At 42.0% G+C, this 19,601-nt stretch overlaps 1 protein-coding gene across 7 annotated transcripts in view; it reads left to right on the forward strand.

Annotated features, from left to right (window-relative positions):
• Nucleotides 1-1,672: 1,672 nt before the first annotated feature.
• The window catches only part of qkia (QKI, KH domain containing, RNA binding a), a 94,372-nt gene continuing 76,443 nt past the window's right edge, over nucleotides 1,673-19,601 (forward strand). For 2 of the 7 annotated variants that reach the window (XM_055656605.1, XM_055656609.1), the window contains exon 1: nucleotides 1,675-2,011. In XM_055656605.1, the coding sequence (XP_055512580.1) occupies nucleotides 1,867-2,011 (145 nt within the window). In that variant the 5' untranslated portion in view covers nucleotides 1,675-1,866. Of the gene's footprint in view, nucleotides 2,012-19,601 lie in introns of all 7 variants that reach the window. The other 5 variants (XM_055656608.1, XR_008725596.1, XM_055656607.1 and 2 more) reach the window with 5 other exon arrangements.

Raw genomic sequence — 19,601 nt, forward strand, 5'->3', positions numbered from 1 at the left:
TTAAGATGTTATAGTCTTAACTTGGCCATGAAGGACCATTGGCCTGGCAGCGGCATTGGGTCAATAGATAAATCATGATTTATCCTGGTGGACTATACTCAAATGGCTGAATGGCCTAATTCTGTTCTTATGTGTTATGGTCTTATGGGTTATCCTAACCAAGTGATGTGTCAATGCCAATGTCCTCTACCGTTGCTCATTACCAAATGTTTAGTTTATTGTAATGTGTACCGAGGTCCAGTGAAAACATTTTTGTTGCATGCTAGCCAGTCAGTGGAAAGACTATACATAATTACAATCGAGCCATTCACAGTGTACCGATACAAAATAAAGGGAAATACGTATTGTGGAAGGTAAAGTCCAGTAAAGTCCGATTAAAGATAGTCCAAGAGTCCCCCATGAGGTGGATGGCAGTTTAGAACCGCTCTTTAGTTGGTGATAGGATGGTTCAGTTGCCTAATAACAACTGGGAAGAAACTGTCTCTGAATCTGGAGGTGTGCGTTTTCACACTTCTGTACCTCTTGCCTGATGGGAGAGGGGATGGAGAGGGAAGAAGAGGGAACGACCGGGGTGAGAAGGGTCCTTGATTATGCTGCTGGCCTTGCCGAGGCAGCGTGAGATGTAGATAGAGTTAATGGAAGGGAGACTTCTTGCCTTAGTGTAATCCTCTGATTTGCATTATAGGCTCAGTCCAGTTACAAAATATAAAGGTCTTTTATTGTCACGTGTACCATGATATGCGAATTAAGGTACCATGATATGCGAATTACCATATAGCCATACGAAAAAAATGCGACAAGACACACAACTGCGTAAAAGTTAACATAAACATCCACCACAGTCGATTCCACATTCCTCACTGTGATGGAATGCAAAAAAGTTGAATCTTCATCCTCTTTTTACCAACCCATATCCTCCCGTGTAGGCAAATCCAAGTCAAGTTTTAAAGTGAGAAACCATAGGTGGAGCCTCCTCCTCCACCTATTTTCTACGTAAAAACAATTGTGAAGGGGTAGGCTCTACACTGGAATTCATAATACAATGCATACACTAATGGCGAGAAAATGAAATGACATGCTGTAGCATGCAGTGCATAAAGCCAATCAATTTTGTCAAAATTCCAAAACAGCCCCTTTAGTTATCTCTGGTTCAGGAGATAAATACTATCTTGCTGCACAGCTGCAAGCATTCAGGCAGCAGCGTGTGTGTGTGTGGTTTTGCAGAACAAATACATGCACAAAACAAAATGTTTGCCAGTAGTACGTGCATGCATGTGAGGAGGTACATAATATGAAAGGAGAAGAAAGAAAGAAAGGAGAAGAGGATTGAAAACAGAACACTGGAGGGGGGGATAATGTTGTTCTCTCTGCCTCTGTGTGTGTGTGTGTGTGCTGGCGAGGGCGCATGCGCCAGCCCGGGGAGGGGGCGGGACATGCGCCGCACCGCGCAACCGATCTTGCGCGAATTCCCGCCCACTGGGCGGTGATTGGAGGAAGCGGGTGTCGGTCAGCGTGGGGGCAGGCGGTGATTGGAGGAAGCGGGTGTCGGTCAGTGGGAAGGGGCGTGGCGGGGGCGGGTGCAGGCAGCAGGATCGGTTGGTCGGCGGTGGCGCCAAGTGGGGGGAGGGGCTGTCGTCCGCCCGCCCGCCCGTCGTCGTCGTCGTCGTCTCCTTCCCCTCACACACACAACACACACACACCCGGCGGCGGCGGCACAAACACCTCGGAGCGGCCTCTCTATCTCTCTCTCTCTCTGTGTCTCTCTCCTCACACGGAGCCGGCGGCGCCATACACACACACACACATATCTTCACATACATACTTACTCGTGAGGGAGCAGCGGTGGCGGCGGCGGCATTAGCAACGATGATGGTCGGGGAAATGGAAGCCAAGGAGAAGCCGAGACCCAGTCCCGACTACTTGATGCAGCTGATGAACGACAAGAAGCTCATGTCGAGCCTGCCCAACTTCTGCGGCATCTTCACCCACCTGGAGCGGCTGCTGGACGAAGGTCGGTGCCGGGGGGGAGGGTGGAGGAGGGTGAGGGGAAAGAGTTGTTGGGGGAGGGGGAGAGTGGGGGGCGAGGAGGTAGAGTTGTTGGGGGCGAGGAGGTAGAGTTGTTGGGGGAGGGGAGTTGAGGGAGGAAAGTTCAAGGGGCTTGAGTCTAGAGGAGGGGGAGTTAGGTAGTAAGATGGTGAGGAGAGGAGGGAAGATAGGTTGTTGATTGTTGGGGGCATGGGAGAGTTGAGGGGGATTGGGGAGGGGGGAGAGTGAGGTTGTTTAGTTGGGGAGGTAGGAGTTGAGGGGAGTGCGAGGAGGAAGAGTTGTTGGGGGGCGAGGGGAGTTGAGGGGGTCTTGAGTTGAGGGAGGAAAGTTCAGGGGGCTTGAGTCTAGAGGAGGGGGAGTTGAAGACGGTGAGGAGAGGAGGGAAGATAGGTTGTTGATTGTAGGGGGCAGGGGAGGGATGAGGAGGGGTGGGGAGGGGAGAGTGAGGTTGTTTAGTTGAGGGGAGTGCGAGGAGGAAGAGTTGTTGGGGAAGGGGAGGGGAGTTGAGGGGGTCTTGAGTTGAGGGAGGAAAGTTCAGGGGGCTTGAGTCTAGAGGAGGGGGAGTTGAAGATGGTGAGGAGAGGAGGGAAGATAGGTTGTTGAGGGCATGGGGGGGATGAGGATAGGGGAGGGGAAGTTAAAGGGGGGGTAGGGGGAGAGTTAAGAGGGGGGAAGGAAGAGGTGAGGGGATTGGGGATGGTGGGAGGAGTGGGGAAAGGAGGTAGGTGGGTCTACAGGGAGTGGAGAGTTGGAGAGGAAGTGTGAGGGTGAATTGAAGTTGAATGAAGAGGGGATGTGAGGGAAAGGAGGAAGAGGAGAGTTGGGGAGGTATGTGTGGGGCTGGAAAGAGTGGATGAGAGTTTGAGGGAAGAACAGGCTGGAGGGAGTTGGAGGATAGTTTGGGGAGGAAGGGAAGTTTGAGGGGGGGGGGAGTAAATGAGGCTGGAAGGAGAGAGTTGAGGAAGTTGGGAAGAATGTGAATGGGGAGGAGAGGATGTTTGTGGAGGTCGAGGAGAACAATTGATGGGGAGGCTAGAAAGTGGAGGAAGAGTTGGGGAGATATGCTGGAGGAGCAGGAGAAGAGATGAGAGGAAGTGTGGGGAAGGGCGAGAGGATGGAGGAAGATGTGGGGGAGGTGAAAGAGGAGAGATAAGGGGTGGGGGATGGTAGGGAAAGCAACGAGGCCAGAGGGGGGGGGAGGAAAGGATGAGACAAGTGAAAAGAAATGAGGGAGGTGGGGTGAAGGGGAGATAGAGGAGGGGGATCGGAAGAGGTTGAGGGATGAGGAGGAGAAGAGTTGAAGGCTAGTGTAAAAGGTAAAAGGCTGTTGGAGGCTGAAGGGATAGTTGGAGAGGGGGGGTGGTGGGTGAGAAAAATATAGAGGAAAAGTTTGGGTTGGTTAATGGAACAAGAGTTGGGACTGACCAATGCTTTGGAGTAGTAGTAACTCTTGAGGGGCAACCCCTGCGCAGAAGGAAAGTGTCCCTCCGCCTCCCGAGCCAGGAAACAGCTTCCCTCTTGATAGAATTGTTCTTAGTGGTTGGCATGGGGCATTTTTTTTAATAAAAAGAAAAAAATCAAACCGACCGTGCTTCGGAAGGCACTGGTGGGCGATTTATTATTAATCCAAACTTTCACATACTAAACTTCCACAGACAACGGATCGCCCTGTGTTTAACTTGAAAATAATAACTCGTGGAGAAGTTGGATATCCCGAGAACTTTCCTGCAGTAGTTGGGTTATTTTTCTTTGAATGTTCCTCTCCGGCCCACAATGTGAACACGGAGGCCTAGTTCCATGCCTACATTTTGCAAGAGGCTGCATTAAAACTTTATTTTCTCTCCCTGATATAAATTCAGGAGCCTCTGGGTTAATTAGTGGGCTGCACGATCGCCGGGCTGCTGCTGTTTCCTGAAACTTAGGGGAAAGCAGTTAATTCATTTCTAGGCGGTTTGAACTGCTTTGCGAAGTTTGCTTAAACTTTTTTTTGTTTTTCGTGCGTAGTCGGAATTTTTTCCAGAGGAAGTCGAGCCTCCTTTTCCTGCTCTTGCACCAAGCCACGTTGTTTGCGATAATTGCTGAGAAATTCGTCTGAAAATGTCGGCTTTCCGTTTCCAGCTATTGCCCTCCCCCTCCCTTTTTTGTTTAAAATGCATTCTTACTGAAAAGCAGAAGGCCATGGATTTTTGTTTCGCCCACCCTTGAAGCCCACATCGGAACGTGTAATCACATTGCAAATGCAACGCGAGCTCCAACACTAGGCTGCGCTAGACGATGCAAAACAATTTTCAGATGAGTCCTTGACGAGACCGATGCAGAATTGATTTCCTAAAATCACTGTTTACAGCAGGGCATTAAATAATTAAAAATGAAGGGTAAGGCTAATTTGTATGATCATTGCATTATCAAATTTCCTGTCAATTCTTGCAGGTGAACAATTTCAATTGCTGGTGGTCAAATAATAATTGGAGCTGGATAATCTTTGTTATAATTTCTGAATAGTTGCTTTTGCTGTGTGGCTCTCTTAACACGAGAAATATGACTAGGGCACCTGGGATTATCATGGTAACCAATCTACTGATCCCGCAAGACTTCCTGCTGAGCAGGATTTGGTGATCTGAATCCAAGCGCAGAGACTTGAAGTAAAGGCCCCTCTCGTCCGGTTCTTGTTTATTTGCAAATCAACGTAGTCAGGATTGGTATTCTGCTGACTATACAGCATTGTGTCGGTAAAGCATCAGGGGACCTCAGCTAACCATTGTTTTGGTGTCTGTGGGTGGTTTCTTTTGCCTCCTTGTTTTTACAATTGGTTTTCTGAGATATTTGATTAGAATCGCACTGCTTTTTGTGGGGGCTTGCTATGTTCAGATTACCAATTGCAATTTGCACATTGCATTTGTGATTGTGCTTCAAATGGTGCTTGAGCGCTGGTGGATGTCCTGATCACGTGAAAGCGACAAATAGGCACAAATCTTTTAGCGTTTCATGTTGTGAATAGACCAAATTATCGCTTCAACTTCAGGTTATTATTGTGATGCCAATACCCTGATTTCCCTCAGTCCCACTATGCAGTTTGAGGTGAAGGTTTTCATGGCTGCAAAAATGGATGATTCTTGATACTGCTCTCTCTTTTCTGCAGCTTTCATATATATATTTTTATGGGTTCTCCTGTGGGAAAAAAAAGAATCTCCAAATGACCAGAGTATATCATAAATATTTTGACATAATGGAGACTTGTTGGCATCTCATTGATATTGTTACACATCCTGTTATTCCTCCTTGTTGAGTTCACCTCCTTTCTATACCCATTTTTATTTGCGTACCATCAAGAGGCACTGTTCTACATATTCCAGTATTTTTCCTTTTTCCATTTTGACTTTAAACCAAGATCCTTTTCCATTTGATGTACAGTTTAGATCACCTTTCCAGCTGCCACTTTATCTTCTGCCCAGAAAAAGACACCCAATATTGGAGTAACTCAGCGGGTTAGGCAGCATCTCTGGAGAACACGGCCAGGGGATGTTTTGGGCCTTTAGGAGTCTGTAAAAGGATCCTCACCTAAAACGCTTCCTATATATGTTCTCCAGAGATGCTGCCTGACCTGCTGAGGTATTCCAGCACTGTCCTTTTTTGTAAACCAGCATCTGCAGTTCCTTCATCTTCTGTGCACCTCACACTGTAGATCAAATTTTCGTTGAGCTTTTGTACTTTGTGACCTCTGTCCCAGTTTCAGTTCCATTTCATTTATTTGGGTATTGGGTGAATATTATTGGAACTTTGAAGAAGCTTTGAATAAAACTTGGCAGTAAAAGCTTGCAGCAAGAGATGCTATGTGTAAGTCATCAATGGTGGTCTTGGGTTATAGTCTCCGTATAAACTAAGTGAGAAACATAGTGCTGGAGCAACTTAGCGGGTCGTCAGCATCTGTGGGGAGAAATTGACAGACATCAGTCTGAAGAAGGATCTCGATCTGAAACGTCACCCATTCCTTCTATCCAGAGATGCTACCTGTCCCACTGAGTTACTCCAGCATTTTGTGTCTATCTTCGGTGTAAACCAAGGGGGAAAGGATTGTATGCGGGGAGAGAGAAGTGATCTGGGTGGATGAAGAGAAGGGATGTAATTTACCTGAAATTGGTGGATTTAATATTCATGCTGTCAGGTTGTGAACTAGCTACGCTGAATATGAGGTGCTGTTCTCGTTCTGGCAATGGGCAAGGCTAAAGACAGACAGGTGGAAATCGGAATAAGGGGACTAAAGTGACCAGCAACCGGGTGGTCCTGGTGGAGAGAGCATGTGTTCGACAAAGAGGTTACCCACTCGACATTGGTACATTGGTCACAACAATGTGGAGGAGGCAACATCGAGAGCTCAGAATGAAATATCCCCTCCAACTGAACCTTGACATTTCAATTTATGCCTTTATCTGGGTCTGAATTTTTACATGGAGAATCTGTTCACATGCTGCTTGTCGCATTTCAAATGACCACCACCTTTCTGACAGTGATAAATAGCTGGTGCACTTTAGTCTGCAGTATGCAAGGTAGTGTGCTGTTTAGCTTGCAGGATTTATTAGGCATTAGCTCAGATGATCTTTTCAACTGATATTGTTCCATTTTTGAAATTCATTAGAGTTTGGGTTTATGTATAGGCCAATACTAGACGTATTAGTATGCACTTTATTGAACAAACCTGGTCGACTCGGATGAAACCATTGGAGTTCCCTTTAAATTTGAGATTGCTTTGAAGTTTTTTCTATATGCTTATTGATCATATCTTGCCAGTCAAAATGGGTAATATTTTTAGTTCATCATTCTCTTTCCTACTCCCTTATTATTCAGCACTGCTATTTTAATCTTAGATTTTGTATAGATTTGCTCTGCACCTGACTGTTAATCATTATTAAAAAATGGTGAATGGTGTGTAAAAGATTACTAAACACATTTGGCAACTAACATTATCAGAAATGCTCAGTAATGTGTACAACTGAAATGTGTGTGAGTGGGAGGCAAGTCATAGACACAGCCCCTTCTGCCACTCAATCCATGCCTGCCAATCATTAAGAAATCATTTGCATTAATCTTTAAATAATCCATTTTATTCTCCCTACATCTCCATGGACATCCATCCCCATTCTGTTGCTCGCATCCCAACAGCAATTTTCAATAACCAATCAACCTGGATGTCTCTTTATTGTATAAGGGAACGTCCAGGAAAGCCCTCGTGATCACAGGAAGCATGTGCAGGCTACACGGTGCTGGAGGTCAGGATTGAACCTAGGCCACTGGAGCTGTGAGGCAACATGCCGCAACCTTCCTTCGCCTTTACCAAGAATTTCTCATTATTTCCTTCTGCCCTTAATGCCCCAGGTAATATTGTTGACCAGTTTGGGTCTTGCCTTTAGGTCATATCCAGCCGGTGCAGTTAGCAAATAAAATAGTGCTGCAGTAACTGTGGGTCGGGCAACATCTCGGCAGCATACAATGCCCTCCATAATGTTTGGGACAAAGACCCGTTATTTATTTATTTGCCTCTGTACCCCACAATTTGAGATTTGTAATAGAGAAAATCATGTGGTTAAAGTGCACATTGTCAAATTTTATTAAAGGGTATTTTTATACATTTTGGTTTCACCATGTAGAAATTACTACTGTGTTTATACATAGTCCCCCCATTTCAGGGCACCATAATGTTTGGCATCACAGGTGTTTAATTGCCTCCTTAATGCAGGTATAAGAGAGCTCGCAGCACTTAGTCTTTCCTCCAGTCTTTCCATCACCTTTGGGAACTTTTATTGCTGTTTATCAACATGAGTACCAAAGTGGTGCCAATGAAAGTCAAAGAAGCCATTATGAGTGAGAAACAAGAATAGACTGTTAAAAGACATCAGCCAAACCTTAGGCGTATCAAAATGAACTCTTTGGAACATCATTAAGAAGAAAGGGTGCACTGGTGAGATAACTAATTACAAAGGGACTGGCAGGCAAAGGAAGACCTCCACAGCTGATGACAGAAGAATTCTCTATAATAATGAAAAATCCCCAAACACCTGTCCGACAGATCAGAAACACTCTTCAGAAGTCAGGTGTGGTTTTGTCAATGACCACTGTCTGCAGAAGAGTTAATGAACAGAAATACAGAGGCAACATTGCAAGATGCAAATCACTAGTTAGCTGCAAAAATACGATGGCCAGGTTACAGTTTGCCAAGAAGTACTTAAAAGAGCAACCACAGTTCTGGAACAAGGTCTTGCGGACAGATGAGACGAAGATTAACTTGTATCAGAGTGATGGCGAGAGCAAACCATGGAGGGGAGGAGGAACTGCCCAAGATCCAAAGCATACCACCTCATCTATGATGGGGGTGTTGTGGCCTGGCATGTTTGGCTGTTGAAGGTACTGGCTCGCTTATCTTCATTGATGATACAACTGCTGATGGTTGTAACATAATGAATTCTGAAGTATATAGACACATCCTATCTCGTCGAGTTCAATTTCAAACAAATGTGGTTCATTCTACAGCAAGACAGTGATGCCAAACATACTGCTAAAGTTTTTCTAAAGCTAAAAAAATGGTCACTTCTCGAGTGGCCAAGTGAACCCAATTGAGCATGCCTTTTATATGCAGAAGAGAAAACTGAAAGGGACTAGCCCCCAAAACAAACATAAGTTAAAGATGGCTGCAATACAGGCCTGGCAGAGCATCACCAGAGAAAACACCCAGCAACTGTTGATGTCCATGAATCGCAGACTTCAAGCAGTCATTACATGCAAAGGATATGCAACAAAATACTAAACATAGCTATTTTATTTACGTGATGCTGCTGTGTCCCAAACATTATGGTGCTCTGAATTCCGGGGACTATGTATAATCACTGCTGTAATTTCTACATGGTGAAATCAAAATGTATAAAAATGGCCTTTATTAAAATCTGACTGTGCACTTTAACGACATTTCTTTTTCTATTATAAATCTCAAATCGTGGAGTACAGAGGCAAATAAATAAATGATGGGTCTTTGTCCCAAACATTATGGAAAGCACTGTACGTGGAAAATATGGATGGGTGTCGATTTGGGTTGGGACTCTTCTCCAGACTGATTATGAAGGGGAGGGGGCTGAAAGAGGGATGGGGCAGGATAAAGTGTGGCGGGTGATGGGTTAATGCAGTGGGGGGGGGGTTTAATAGCCAAATAGTTGGGACAAAGGCCAGAGTTAAAAAGACAGAAGGTGCGAGACGAAAGGACTGAACAGTTGTGAAGATGCAGTTAGCATCTGGGTACTCCGACTGGACACAATTCCAGAATTGAAAATTAATAAACTGTCGATGCTAGAAATCTGAAACAGAAAATGCTGGAAGCATTTGATAGATTCACAGATGCCACCAAACCTGTTTTAAACACTCCTTATAGTAATAATACTTTAACTTTTGCAGGTATTTTTAGGTGTTGGTGAGGCAAGTTTGTTGACGTTGTCTAGTTAAATGTAGTGATTGCAAACTAAAGCTTAATGGGAAATATCCTTGTGCCAAGGATATTTCATCGATGCCACATACTGATTGACCTGCGATCTGCTGCTTCATAAGTGACATATCTGGTTGGGTTGGACAACTGCAAAGTACTGGAGCAGAAAGGTGGTTTTTGTGGCATGGTTACAAGTTTTGATTTTGATTGGAATTCTATTTGCTTTCTGTCTACCACTCTTCCTGATCGTCTGCTGAGGAACTGTGGCAATATTAACAGCCCTTTGTTGTGTCTAGTTGAAGGACAAGTCCTTGATTTGATACCTCCTTAAGCATTTTTCCCAGAAGATGGATAATGTATTTGACACTTGCCTCTGTATTGTGCTAACATTGTAATGTAGCGGAGGAATGTCATTCAACAACTGAGGTTTTTGCAAGGTGCCTTCAAACTGCACTCTTTTTACACTGGTTGGTTGCACAATCTGAAATCGGCTGTTGCACAGTACGTGTTTGGTTTGAAGATTATCTTTTTGAAGAGAATAGATTCTGAGGAGGCTTTATGAAAGAAATTCTGAGGATGATTCCCTTTGAGGCAGATCTAGAACCAGAGGGGAATTGTTTTGAAATGAGAGGTCCACCATCTAAGAACAAGGGGTTTTGAGCATTGTGAATCTATGGAATTACCTGAATTAGGGAGATTGGTGGAAGCCGAATCATTAAATGAAAAGGCTGAAGTAAATGCATCTTGGGTCAGTAGGGAAAACAACTACTTTGAGGTAGAGGCGAGGCCAAAATCTAGTTAGTTTTTATTAAATAACAGAACCGGTTTAAGGGGCCACACAACCACCTCTTGGTCTTGTATACTTCCTGGCCTCGGGCAGATATCACAGGAGGGTGGAATTAGTATCTTAGGAAACATGTCTGTTACAGAGATTAGTGACTGAGCAAATCTTTTCTAAAACATTTGTGAAATCAGTCCAATGTTGAATAAGCATTTAGACGTTTTGGAGACAGTCGTAATGGAGCGCTGAAATAAGATTGGCGGGTGATTCTCCAGGTATTCAACCATTTACGCACTTGATTTGTTATTACTGATGGTTTCAAAGCAGTAAAGCACAGGAACAGGCCAACAATGTCTGTCCAACATGATTCCAAGTTAAACTAACCTCGGCCAGCATGTGATCCATACCATTTCATTCCCTGCATATACATTTTTCCTGAACCCTCCCAAATAATGCTGCTTGTGAATTAATTTTGAATTTTCCTTTATCCTACCTCTACATTTCTTCCATTCCCTCCCTCAACAACATCCAGATATTGTTTGTGTTTTGTTCTCAGTCTGTCCTTTAGACTATTTATTAGGTGGTTTTACACAAATGACTGCTGCTTTAGTTCCAGCTTTAATGTCACTTTGATGCCTGGCATATTTGCTCATCTGAGGAATTTTTATTGTAACCAAATTTCCACAATCTTGAACAGCCAGGTTATGAATTGTGGATGAGGCTCATATATATATTATGGGTATGGTCAGAATGTGGTAACTTGTCGATATCTGATCTTTAATGCTCTTTTTGTCACAAAGAGCCTCACAAAGAGTTTATGGATTTGTGTAAATCTCATTCATGTCATCTTGCATTGCATCACTTGATGCAGTATGTTCTTAGATTACTGAAAATATTTTAACAAAAGTCAGAATTTTGCAAAAATTGACCACATTTAGGTTTGTGATCTTCCAATTCTGTTAGACTGTATGAATTGGGTGGACTATTGTACTATAGAAAAAAAATAATGCGAGTTGAAATATGGCCTATTGACACAATAATCGAAGGTAGATAAAAGTGCTGGAGAAACTCAGCGGGTGCAGCAGCATCTATGGAGCGGTGGAAATAGGCAACGTTTCGGTCCGAAATCCTTCTGAAGAATGATTTCGGCCTGAAACGTTGCCTATTTCCTTCGCTCCATAGATTTCTCCGGCATTTTTGTGTACCTTTGATTTTCCAGCATATGCAGTTCCTTCTTAAACAAATTTCCATTAGATTTGGACGGTGGAACTGTTTATTGGCCATCTGTTTTAAGTACAAGGGAGAGTGATGGACATCATCTACATAGACTTCAGCAAAGCCATTAACCAGGTTTTGCATGAATGGCTGGTCCAGAAGGTACATGGGATCGAGTATGAGATAGCAAATTGGTTACAAAATTGACTTGGTGGCAGGAGGCTGGGGTGGGAGTGGTGCTTTTCAGATTGGACACATCTAGGCAGTGGTTCTCTGCAGGTTTTCAGATGACACCAGAATTGGTGGTATTATTGACGTTGAATATGGTTGTCTAAAATTATGAACGGGTCTAGATCAATTGGAAAACTGGACATTGGAATGGCTGGTATAATGTAAAGTGGCAAGTGTTAAGTGAAGCATTTTAGGAATTTAAAACGAGGCAGGACATTTGCAGTGAAACATTTTGTGGAATGAAGGCTGCGGAATGATCTCATATATGTATATACAATTGGGGGGGGTAGATAGACTCCCCTAATCTGAGGGATGGGAAAGTGGAGAAATGAACAAATATTAGAGGGCATGGGTTCAAGGTAAGAGAAGAAAGATCTAAAGGGGATCTGAGGAGTATGTTTTAAATAGGATGATGTGTTTATGGATCTGCCAGAGGTGGTGGTAGTGGCAAGAACAGCTACAAAGTTTGAAAGACATTTGGGCAAGTACATGGGTATGACAGGACCAGAGCGATAGAAATGTAGGCAAATGGGATTAACATAAATGAGAATCTTGGTTGGCATGAATGAATTGGGCTGACGAGCCTGTTTCCTTGCTGTATCACTGAATCGTGCTCCAATCCCAAGTATCCTTAAAGTGAGTAGCATTCAAGGCCACTAGTATTTGTATTTGCCACGTTAGCTACTTTAGAATCTGAGAGTAAGCATGGCAGATTAGCTCCCCCAAGGACATTGGTGAACCAAATGGGATTATTGACTGTCTGGTAATTTTCTGGCATCATTACTGATGTTTTTAAAATTCAAGATTAAATTCCACTGTGGATTGAAACTCTAGCCGTTAGATTGTTACTCTGGCAATTTAATTGCTGCACTATCACTGTGTTCCTTTTGCTGGAGTTGAGTTCAGTAAATGTCATTTATAATGAAATCACATGCTAATTGTTTACAGTTTATAAATAAGGAGCTGTTCATATTTAGACAAATGAGGCACAAATATTTCTGCTGTCATGAATCTTTTGAGTGGATCTACAAGAATCACTGTCTTAAAGGCACCCAGCATCATCAGAGACCCACGCCACCCTGGCCGAGCTCTCATTTTCCTTCTGCAATCGGGAAGAAGGTAGAGGAGCCTGAAAACTAATGTCTAGGTTCAGAGCAGCTTCTTCCCTAGAACCATCAGGCGATTGAACACTACAACCTCCAAATAGGCTCCATATAGACTTGGGGGTATTATTTTTGACTGTGCACTATTGTCTATTTATTTGACCTTGTATACTGAACTTTTCTTTGTTGTTTCTTATGGGTTTTACAGAATGCTATGTTTACATATCTGTTGTGCCACTGCAAGTCAGAATTTCATTGTTCCGTTTTGGACATATAACAATAACACTTCCTCCGAGGCTAGTGGAAATGGGGTCTTGGAATATATTTCAGGGGAGGTTGATAAATTCTTGCTAAGCAAGGGAGCGAATGGTCACGACTGGTAGATGTGAATGGAGTGCTGAGGTTCCAACTGCCAAGATTTTATGAAAAGATGAGACCGACCCTCGGCTGCCAGGGGTGGTGGTGAAGGCAGATATGATAGAAGCATCTAGAGGCTTTTAGATAGGCAGAGGAGATTAGTTTACATTGGCATCAAGTTTGGCATGGACATTATAGGCTGAAGGGCTTGTTCTTCTGCTGCACTGTTCTGTGCTCTAAGATTTAGTGGCTTTGTTTCTAATTTGTATTTTATGTAGGAGCGCTGAGAACCATTTGCTTGCTTCACGTCTCATTGGCATTCTAATTGATGTGATGGTGACACTGTTGAAACTTCCAGGCCCAAGATTCTTGATGTGAACAATTTTTAATGAGTATATGTGATGAATTTAGATGAAGTTTGAATGAAATACTGCCAGTAATTGTAATATGTAAGTTGCTGTGTTTAATCTAAAAAATATAGAATATTGTTGCATCTCAAGTTTGAACTATGGAGCAATGATGTTTTATTTTTTTAAATCGGTTGGAAAGTGCTTTATCCTTTTAGATGCAGTGCTGGGTTTTTTTTGGACACCCGTACTGTGTGGTTATTTTCATTTGGATAATTTCAAGAAAGCATTTTGGGGGCCAATGAGGTATTTGATTAGCAAAATCTGGTGCTGGAGAAACTCAGCAGATCGGGCAGTATTCGTGGAGGAAATGGACAGATGACCTTTCGGGTCGGGACCTCGTATAAATCGGTCTAAAATGTCCTGACTGTGTCGTCTGTCCATTTCCTCCACAGATGTTGCTGGATTCGTTGAGTTCATGTAACCACATGCATGTGGTTACAGAGAACATTCAAAATCAGTACACTGCCTTAGGCCTGATCGCCTGTGTTCCTTGCGCTGTGAAGCAACAGCATTAACTGCTGCTCAGAATGTTAACTGTACACCTGTGACTGTAGGGTTTTAATTCCAGTTTCCCACAGATGCCATACATTTTTACCCAAAACCAGCGGTAGCTAGAGTAACTTATGAAGTGACTCTTGTTTGTTTTTCCCTCTTTGTAGATGTTTGGCATTAACATTTACTGACTGGTCTTTCAGAATTAGAATTGTTTGCTGTGGTAATAGCCAAGAATGAATGTATTTGTTCAGTTTACAAAAAAAAAAAAGATTTTAAAACCTAGTTTAATTGTTAGATTTTGGGTGACTGCATATTCTTATCAGAAGCCCTGTACATTTTGAATGTTTTGCTTTGTTTCAAAGCAAGTAAAAAACTTGTGAACCATTATCTGAATTTATTCTGACAAATTCATGAATCCAAGTTATTTCTGTTACCTGGTTTTGTTCTTTCTACATTTTTCTTTTGATCAGTTTATAGGTTACAGCAATTATCGTAATGATTTGGGGCTTTGAAGTACCTGTGAATTTTTTTTTCTGACCAATTTCCTGTAAAATATTAATAATACAGGTGTCTCTTTTCCACAGTTCAAGCAAATGTATTAAATGGGCAAATGGAATTTAACATATTTCCTAAATATTCTTTTAAAAGAAAAAGCCAAATTTATTCAAAATTTGCATTATTTAGATGTGAACTTAGGGTATCCTGTGCCAAATTTTACAAATTTATTTAGCCAATCTACTGCAAAACATTAAAAAAAGAATGCATCTTTTGCATTCTTCTACATAAAATAACACAACACAATAGATCATTGTGCTGAGAGTCGTTTGTGCCGTTGGATTTAATTCACATTCAAAGATCTGAAACTAATTTACTAATTCCCTGTGCTACCATCTTGTGCTAAGTCTCTTCCATTTTCTATTTCTGGTATTCTCTCTTATTTCTCACTATGGAGGCAGTGCATCAATAGTTTCTCTTCCTCTTTCTATATTCTGGTGCATCCCTTCTCCATCCTTGTCCTCTTCTTCGTTTACATGCTGGCCCTTGATGTCGCCTTCCAAGCATGGACTCAACTTCCACATATGCTCACATCTGCTGTGGATTCCATAGGAGTTGCCACATTCTGCAGCTCCCTGGCTGATATTGAGCTCTGGGTAAGTTGTAAATTTATCCATCTTAATTTTGGTAAACCTGAAGGTATTCTGACTTGCCAGCATTACATTACTACCTCAGCTGCCATCTGAACCTTAGCTGGCAGTGGGAAAACTCTTGTTCTGCTGTGCCCCATTTTGGACTTTCTTATTGAAACCTGGTAAATCTTATGTCCGCAAGTTCCTGCGATGGGTTTAGGGCCAGCGAGATGGCATCTGCTCTGGACCTTTTACAATGGGAAGCAAACTAGTAGATCAGGACTGTTCTAGAGGCTGGAGTTATTGAGTGCCATCATCAGTCTCTCAAGCACTTCACATGATGGTGGATATCAGAGCCAGCTAATGTGGGTTAGACTATATATATATATATATATATGACTGCATATTTTGGAAAATAGATATTAATCCTGCTCATTACGAACATTGTGCATGTTCATTAGATTCGGATGGAAAGTAAATCACTTTTTTATTTGGCATTTGTGGTTATAATATGGTTGTTATTGCAGTAATTTGATATTTCTGTTTCTGAAAGTGACTTGTATTAGTCTTAATTTTAATAAAGCACTCAAAGTTTCAATATTCTGCAGTGGGACTTGCTGTGAAATTTAGCATGAATCCTTAAATTTCAATTTACTTTGTCCTAAAGTGTATCAGAAGATAGCACAGTGCTAGGGTGAATTAATGGCTGTAATTGAAACTTTTTTTTTTGTGAAGAATACCATTTCATAAACAACTCAAAGGAAGAAAACTGTTTATTGATTATAAGTAAACTGGTCAATGGGATTTTCTTTCCCTGTTCTGTCCCTCCACCTGAATTTTCGCCTAGGGATTATTTTACTGGTTGTAATGAAATGGCTTTATGAAAATTGACCAGCATAGATCTATGCATTTGAAAGCAACCTATGAAATATCTTTGTTTCAGAAGAGGATTTTCAACTTCCAAAATGTAAAAAATTAATGTTTATCTTCCAGAGCTGGTACAAGTCCACCACCGATTTTCTGGCAATCAATGGTCCGGCACCTACTTTAATCCGAACCAATTTACAAGAGAGACGCTTAATTCTCTCCTCCCCTCCCCTCCCCCCCCCACCCCTAAAAAAACAACAGATAATCCAGAAAGGCTGCGGAAACCAGGGTGCTAGAAAATCTGTGGCGGGAGAGAGAGTGTGTTTGTGGGCGTGTTGAATTCTGGGTCTTGATGAAGGTCAATATTCAAAGGAAGAGGGAGAACAACAAGGAAAACTCTTCACAACATGACTCAATATTGGTCTGGAAGAGATATATTCTTTGACTGAGCCCGTTAGAGGAATGGTGTGATTGTATTTCAAACCAACTGGGTGCTTTGAAAGTTTGAGGGATCGAGTCGGGTATGTTGTGCTAAATGCTTCTGACGGGTCAAGAAGGCATTTAAGTAGCATGTGACATTTAATACAGAACATTATCCTGCAGATGGTGGTATCTGGAGCAATGTACTGCTGGATAATTCACAGATGGGGTGAGCAACATCTGGGGGCAAAAGGCAATGATGTTTCTGGTCAAGAACCAGTTTCTGGAAACGGAGGGAAGTTAAGTTGTTTAGAGGGGGTGTGAAATATTTTATACATGGGGTTGTGATCTGCAATTGGCTTACAAGTGATATAAACAATGCCAATTAAATCTTTCAAAAGGGAAATGGATAGGAATTTGATAGAAAATAATTGCATGTACAGTTGTAAAGAACAGTGCGGATGGGGGAATTGGCTGACTAGCTGTGTGTCTGGCCCGTTTGCTCTCGAGTCCATGTAGTCTCATGGCTAAACATTGCATGATTTGTAAAAGACGAGAGGTAAATTATCTTTGTTTTAACCACTTGGCCTCTGGTAATATTGCTGTGCTTGGCCCTATGGCTGGAGGGATTCAAATAAATTCTGGGCTTGAGTGTGAATCAGTACGGTGGTGTAGTGATTGAAGGTTGTACAGAATGTGGATAAATTGCACTGATTATGCAAATTACCAACACTCTTCACAGGAATGAGCCAGTATTTCCTGTAACTGAGATTTTTTAATTCAAATAACATTCATACCTTCACTAAAATATACTGGTATTCAGAAGGAATGTGTGTGGCTTCAAATGATTTTGTATTCACAAGAATAATTCTTGCACTTGTATTGAAGAATCCCTTCGGAAAGCTGAAAACATTTTGTGCCTGAATCTTAATAGTTTGAAATGTGCATATTGTCATTAGGTAATGATGTGGAAACTGTACAATTTAAGCATCTGTTCATTTGGATAGAGTAAGTACATAGTAAGAACTGAAATGCTATTTCAAACTTTATCTCCTGTATAATATGAAGTCTTGTTTTTGGAATCTGTGAACTACTGCCTTTTTGATTGCAAAAATTCAACATGTTGCAGAATGTAATTACTCGGCTTTCACAATGAAGTGTGTAGGAAGGAACTGCAGATGCTGGTTTAAACCGAAGATAGACACAAAAAGTTGGAATAACTCAGTGGCAGGCAGCATCTCTGGCAAAATGGAATGGGGATGATGTTTCGGGTCGAGACTCTTCTGACCCACAATAAACTGCTATGATCTGCCAAGTTCTCCAACATTTTTGTTTTTGTAAGTTTAGCATCTGATTTTTATTTTCACTTTTTCTCCCATTATGCTGTAGAAAACCTGGTTGGTCTACTGATAGTGAAAATTAAAACAAAACAGTGGCAAATGGCTGGAATTGCTCAGAATGACAGGCAGCATCTATGGAAACATTTGGGGGAGGCCTCAGTACTGGGTTTGCAGATGTGTTTGATGCACCCCAACTATGTTATGCAACAAAATAGTTTTAGTGATGCTTGCAAATTCCTTTAACTGTCATAGAAAATTTGTGGTGTGACATGCTGCAGTTCCTGTGCACCATCAAGGTTGTCCTGTTATCTTCCCTGGCCAGAAAACATTGGAACTTGCCCCATGAAGATAATGTTTACACTGATCGTGTTTACTTCTAAAGATTTAGAAATATTTGTGGAAGAATGTTGACTGGGTTTGTTACGGATAATGCAATCTAATAGGAATTTTAAAACTAGTTATTTTAATTGGTTTCGTGCATTTCTTGTCCCAGATTTGCACAGATATCACTTAGTTCAGAATAAGACGTTCCATGTTCTGTTTACAAGGAGCCCCTTTTTTGGATTTGGAAGTAATGGAGTGAATTGTAGACGCCTGAGTCAGGATTCCAGTAATAAGCGAGTTCGATATTCCGACTGCGCATGCCCAGGTCAAAGGGCACAATGCATAAACATTGCTTGAAAGCAGTGAAGCTGTGTACATATACTCCTTAATTTCTTCTGTTTTTTCCAGGTTTGATTCTTCTGGGTAAGAAAACACAGCTTTCAAACAATGAATTAATTGTATTTATTGTTGCTTTGTTAAAAGTAAGATTATTTTGTTGTTTTTATTGCTTTATGGTTTGGTGAGAGAGATCGTTCTCGTCCATGGTTGGGGTCTGGCGCTGCGGGAGCTGTTGAGTTGCTGGGCCATCCCCATCTTTATCTGGCAGCTTGTGTTAATAGAAACTGATTTACTTAATGCCAAATAATAGATTTCCTAAATATATATATTAAGTAGTAAACATTATTTTTCCATGATTCTAAATATTTGAAAAGGGTCAGATTGTGCATGACCTATGATTGCATTGGTCTTTTGTGGTGGCTTTAAGGATGTCATTGATAACATAGAGGCTTTTATTTGGATGCATGTAGAAGTCTCACTTTGTAGTGAAAGGACTGCACCATCTTGCAAACTGTCCACTGAGGTATCTCTTGTCCCATCTGTGGAAGTGTCTGATTCCACACAACGGGCATCTCAGAATACACACAGCAGAAGGAAGTTATCCTCATTCCCAAGACTTTGTGTAATGTGTTGCATTGTTGGGGAATTGCCCTGATAGTCTTTGATGTCGAGGACCATAAAATACAACTGTAAATGCAGTCTATAATAGATATAAAATGTGTATTTTTACTGTTTTTTGAAAACAATACCCAAAGATAAAGAAACAATGTTCAATGAAGTTTGCAGCGCTATTCAAACACTGCACTGCATGTTGTCTTGGGTACAAGTGTATCCAGTCACTCCCTCTTCCCTTCCCAGTCTGTCTTGAAGCAAGAGTTCAGTTGCTTCATCGCCTTGAGCCATACGTTTGAAGTGCAGCAGCATGCTTGAACGTGTTGTTGAAGGTTCTGTGGTTTGGTGGTTCTCTGTGGACCTACCCAATAGCTGTCTGTGTAGTCCAGCCCGTTGTGTAGATTCCCCTCTGCAAGTTGCAAAAAATAGTTGGGAAAGCAGATGCAATTGAATATATTAGATTTATCACTGG

The sequence above is a fragment of the Leucoraja erinacea genome, chromosome 26 (genome assembly GCF_028641065.1).
Source record: "Leucoraja erinacea ecotype New England chromosome 26, Leri_hhj_1, whole genome shotgun sequence".
NCBI lineage: Eukaryota > Metazoa > Chordata > Chondrichthyes > Rajiformes > Rajidae > Leucoraja > Leucoraja erinaceus.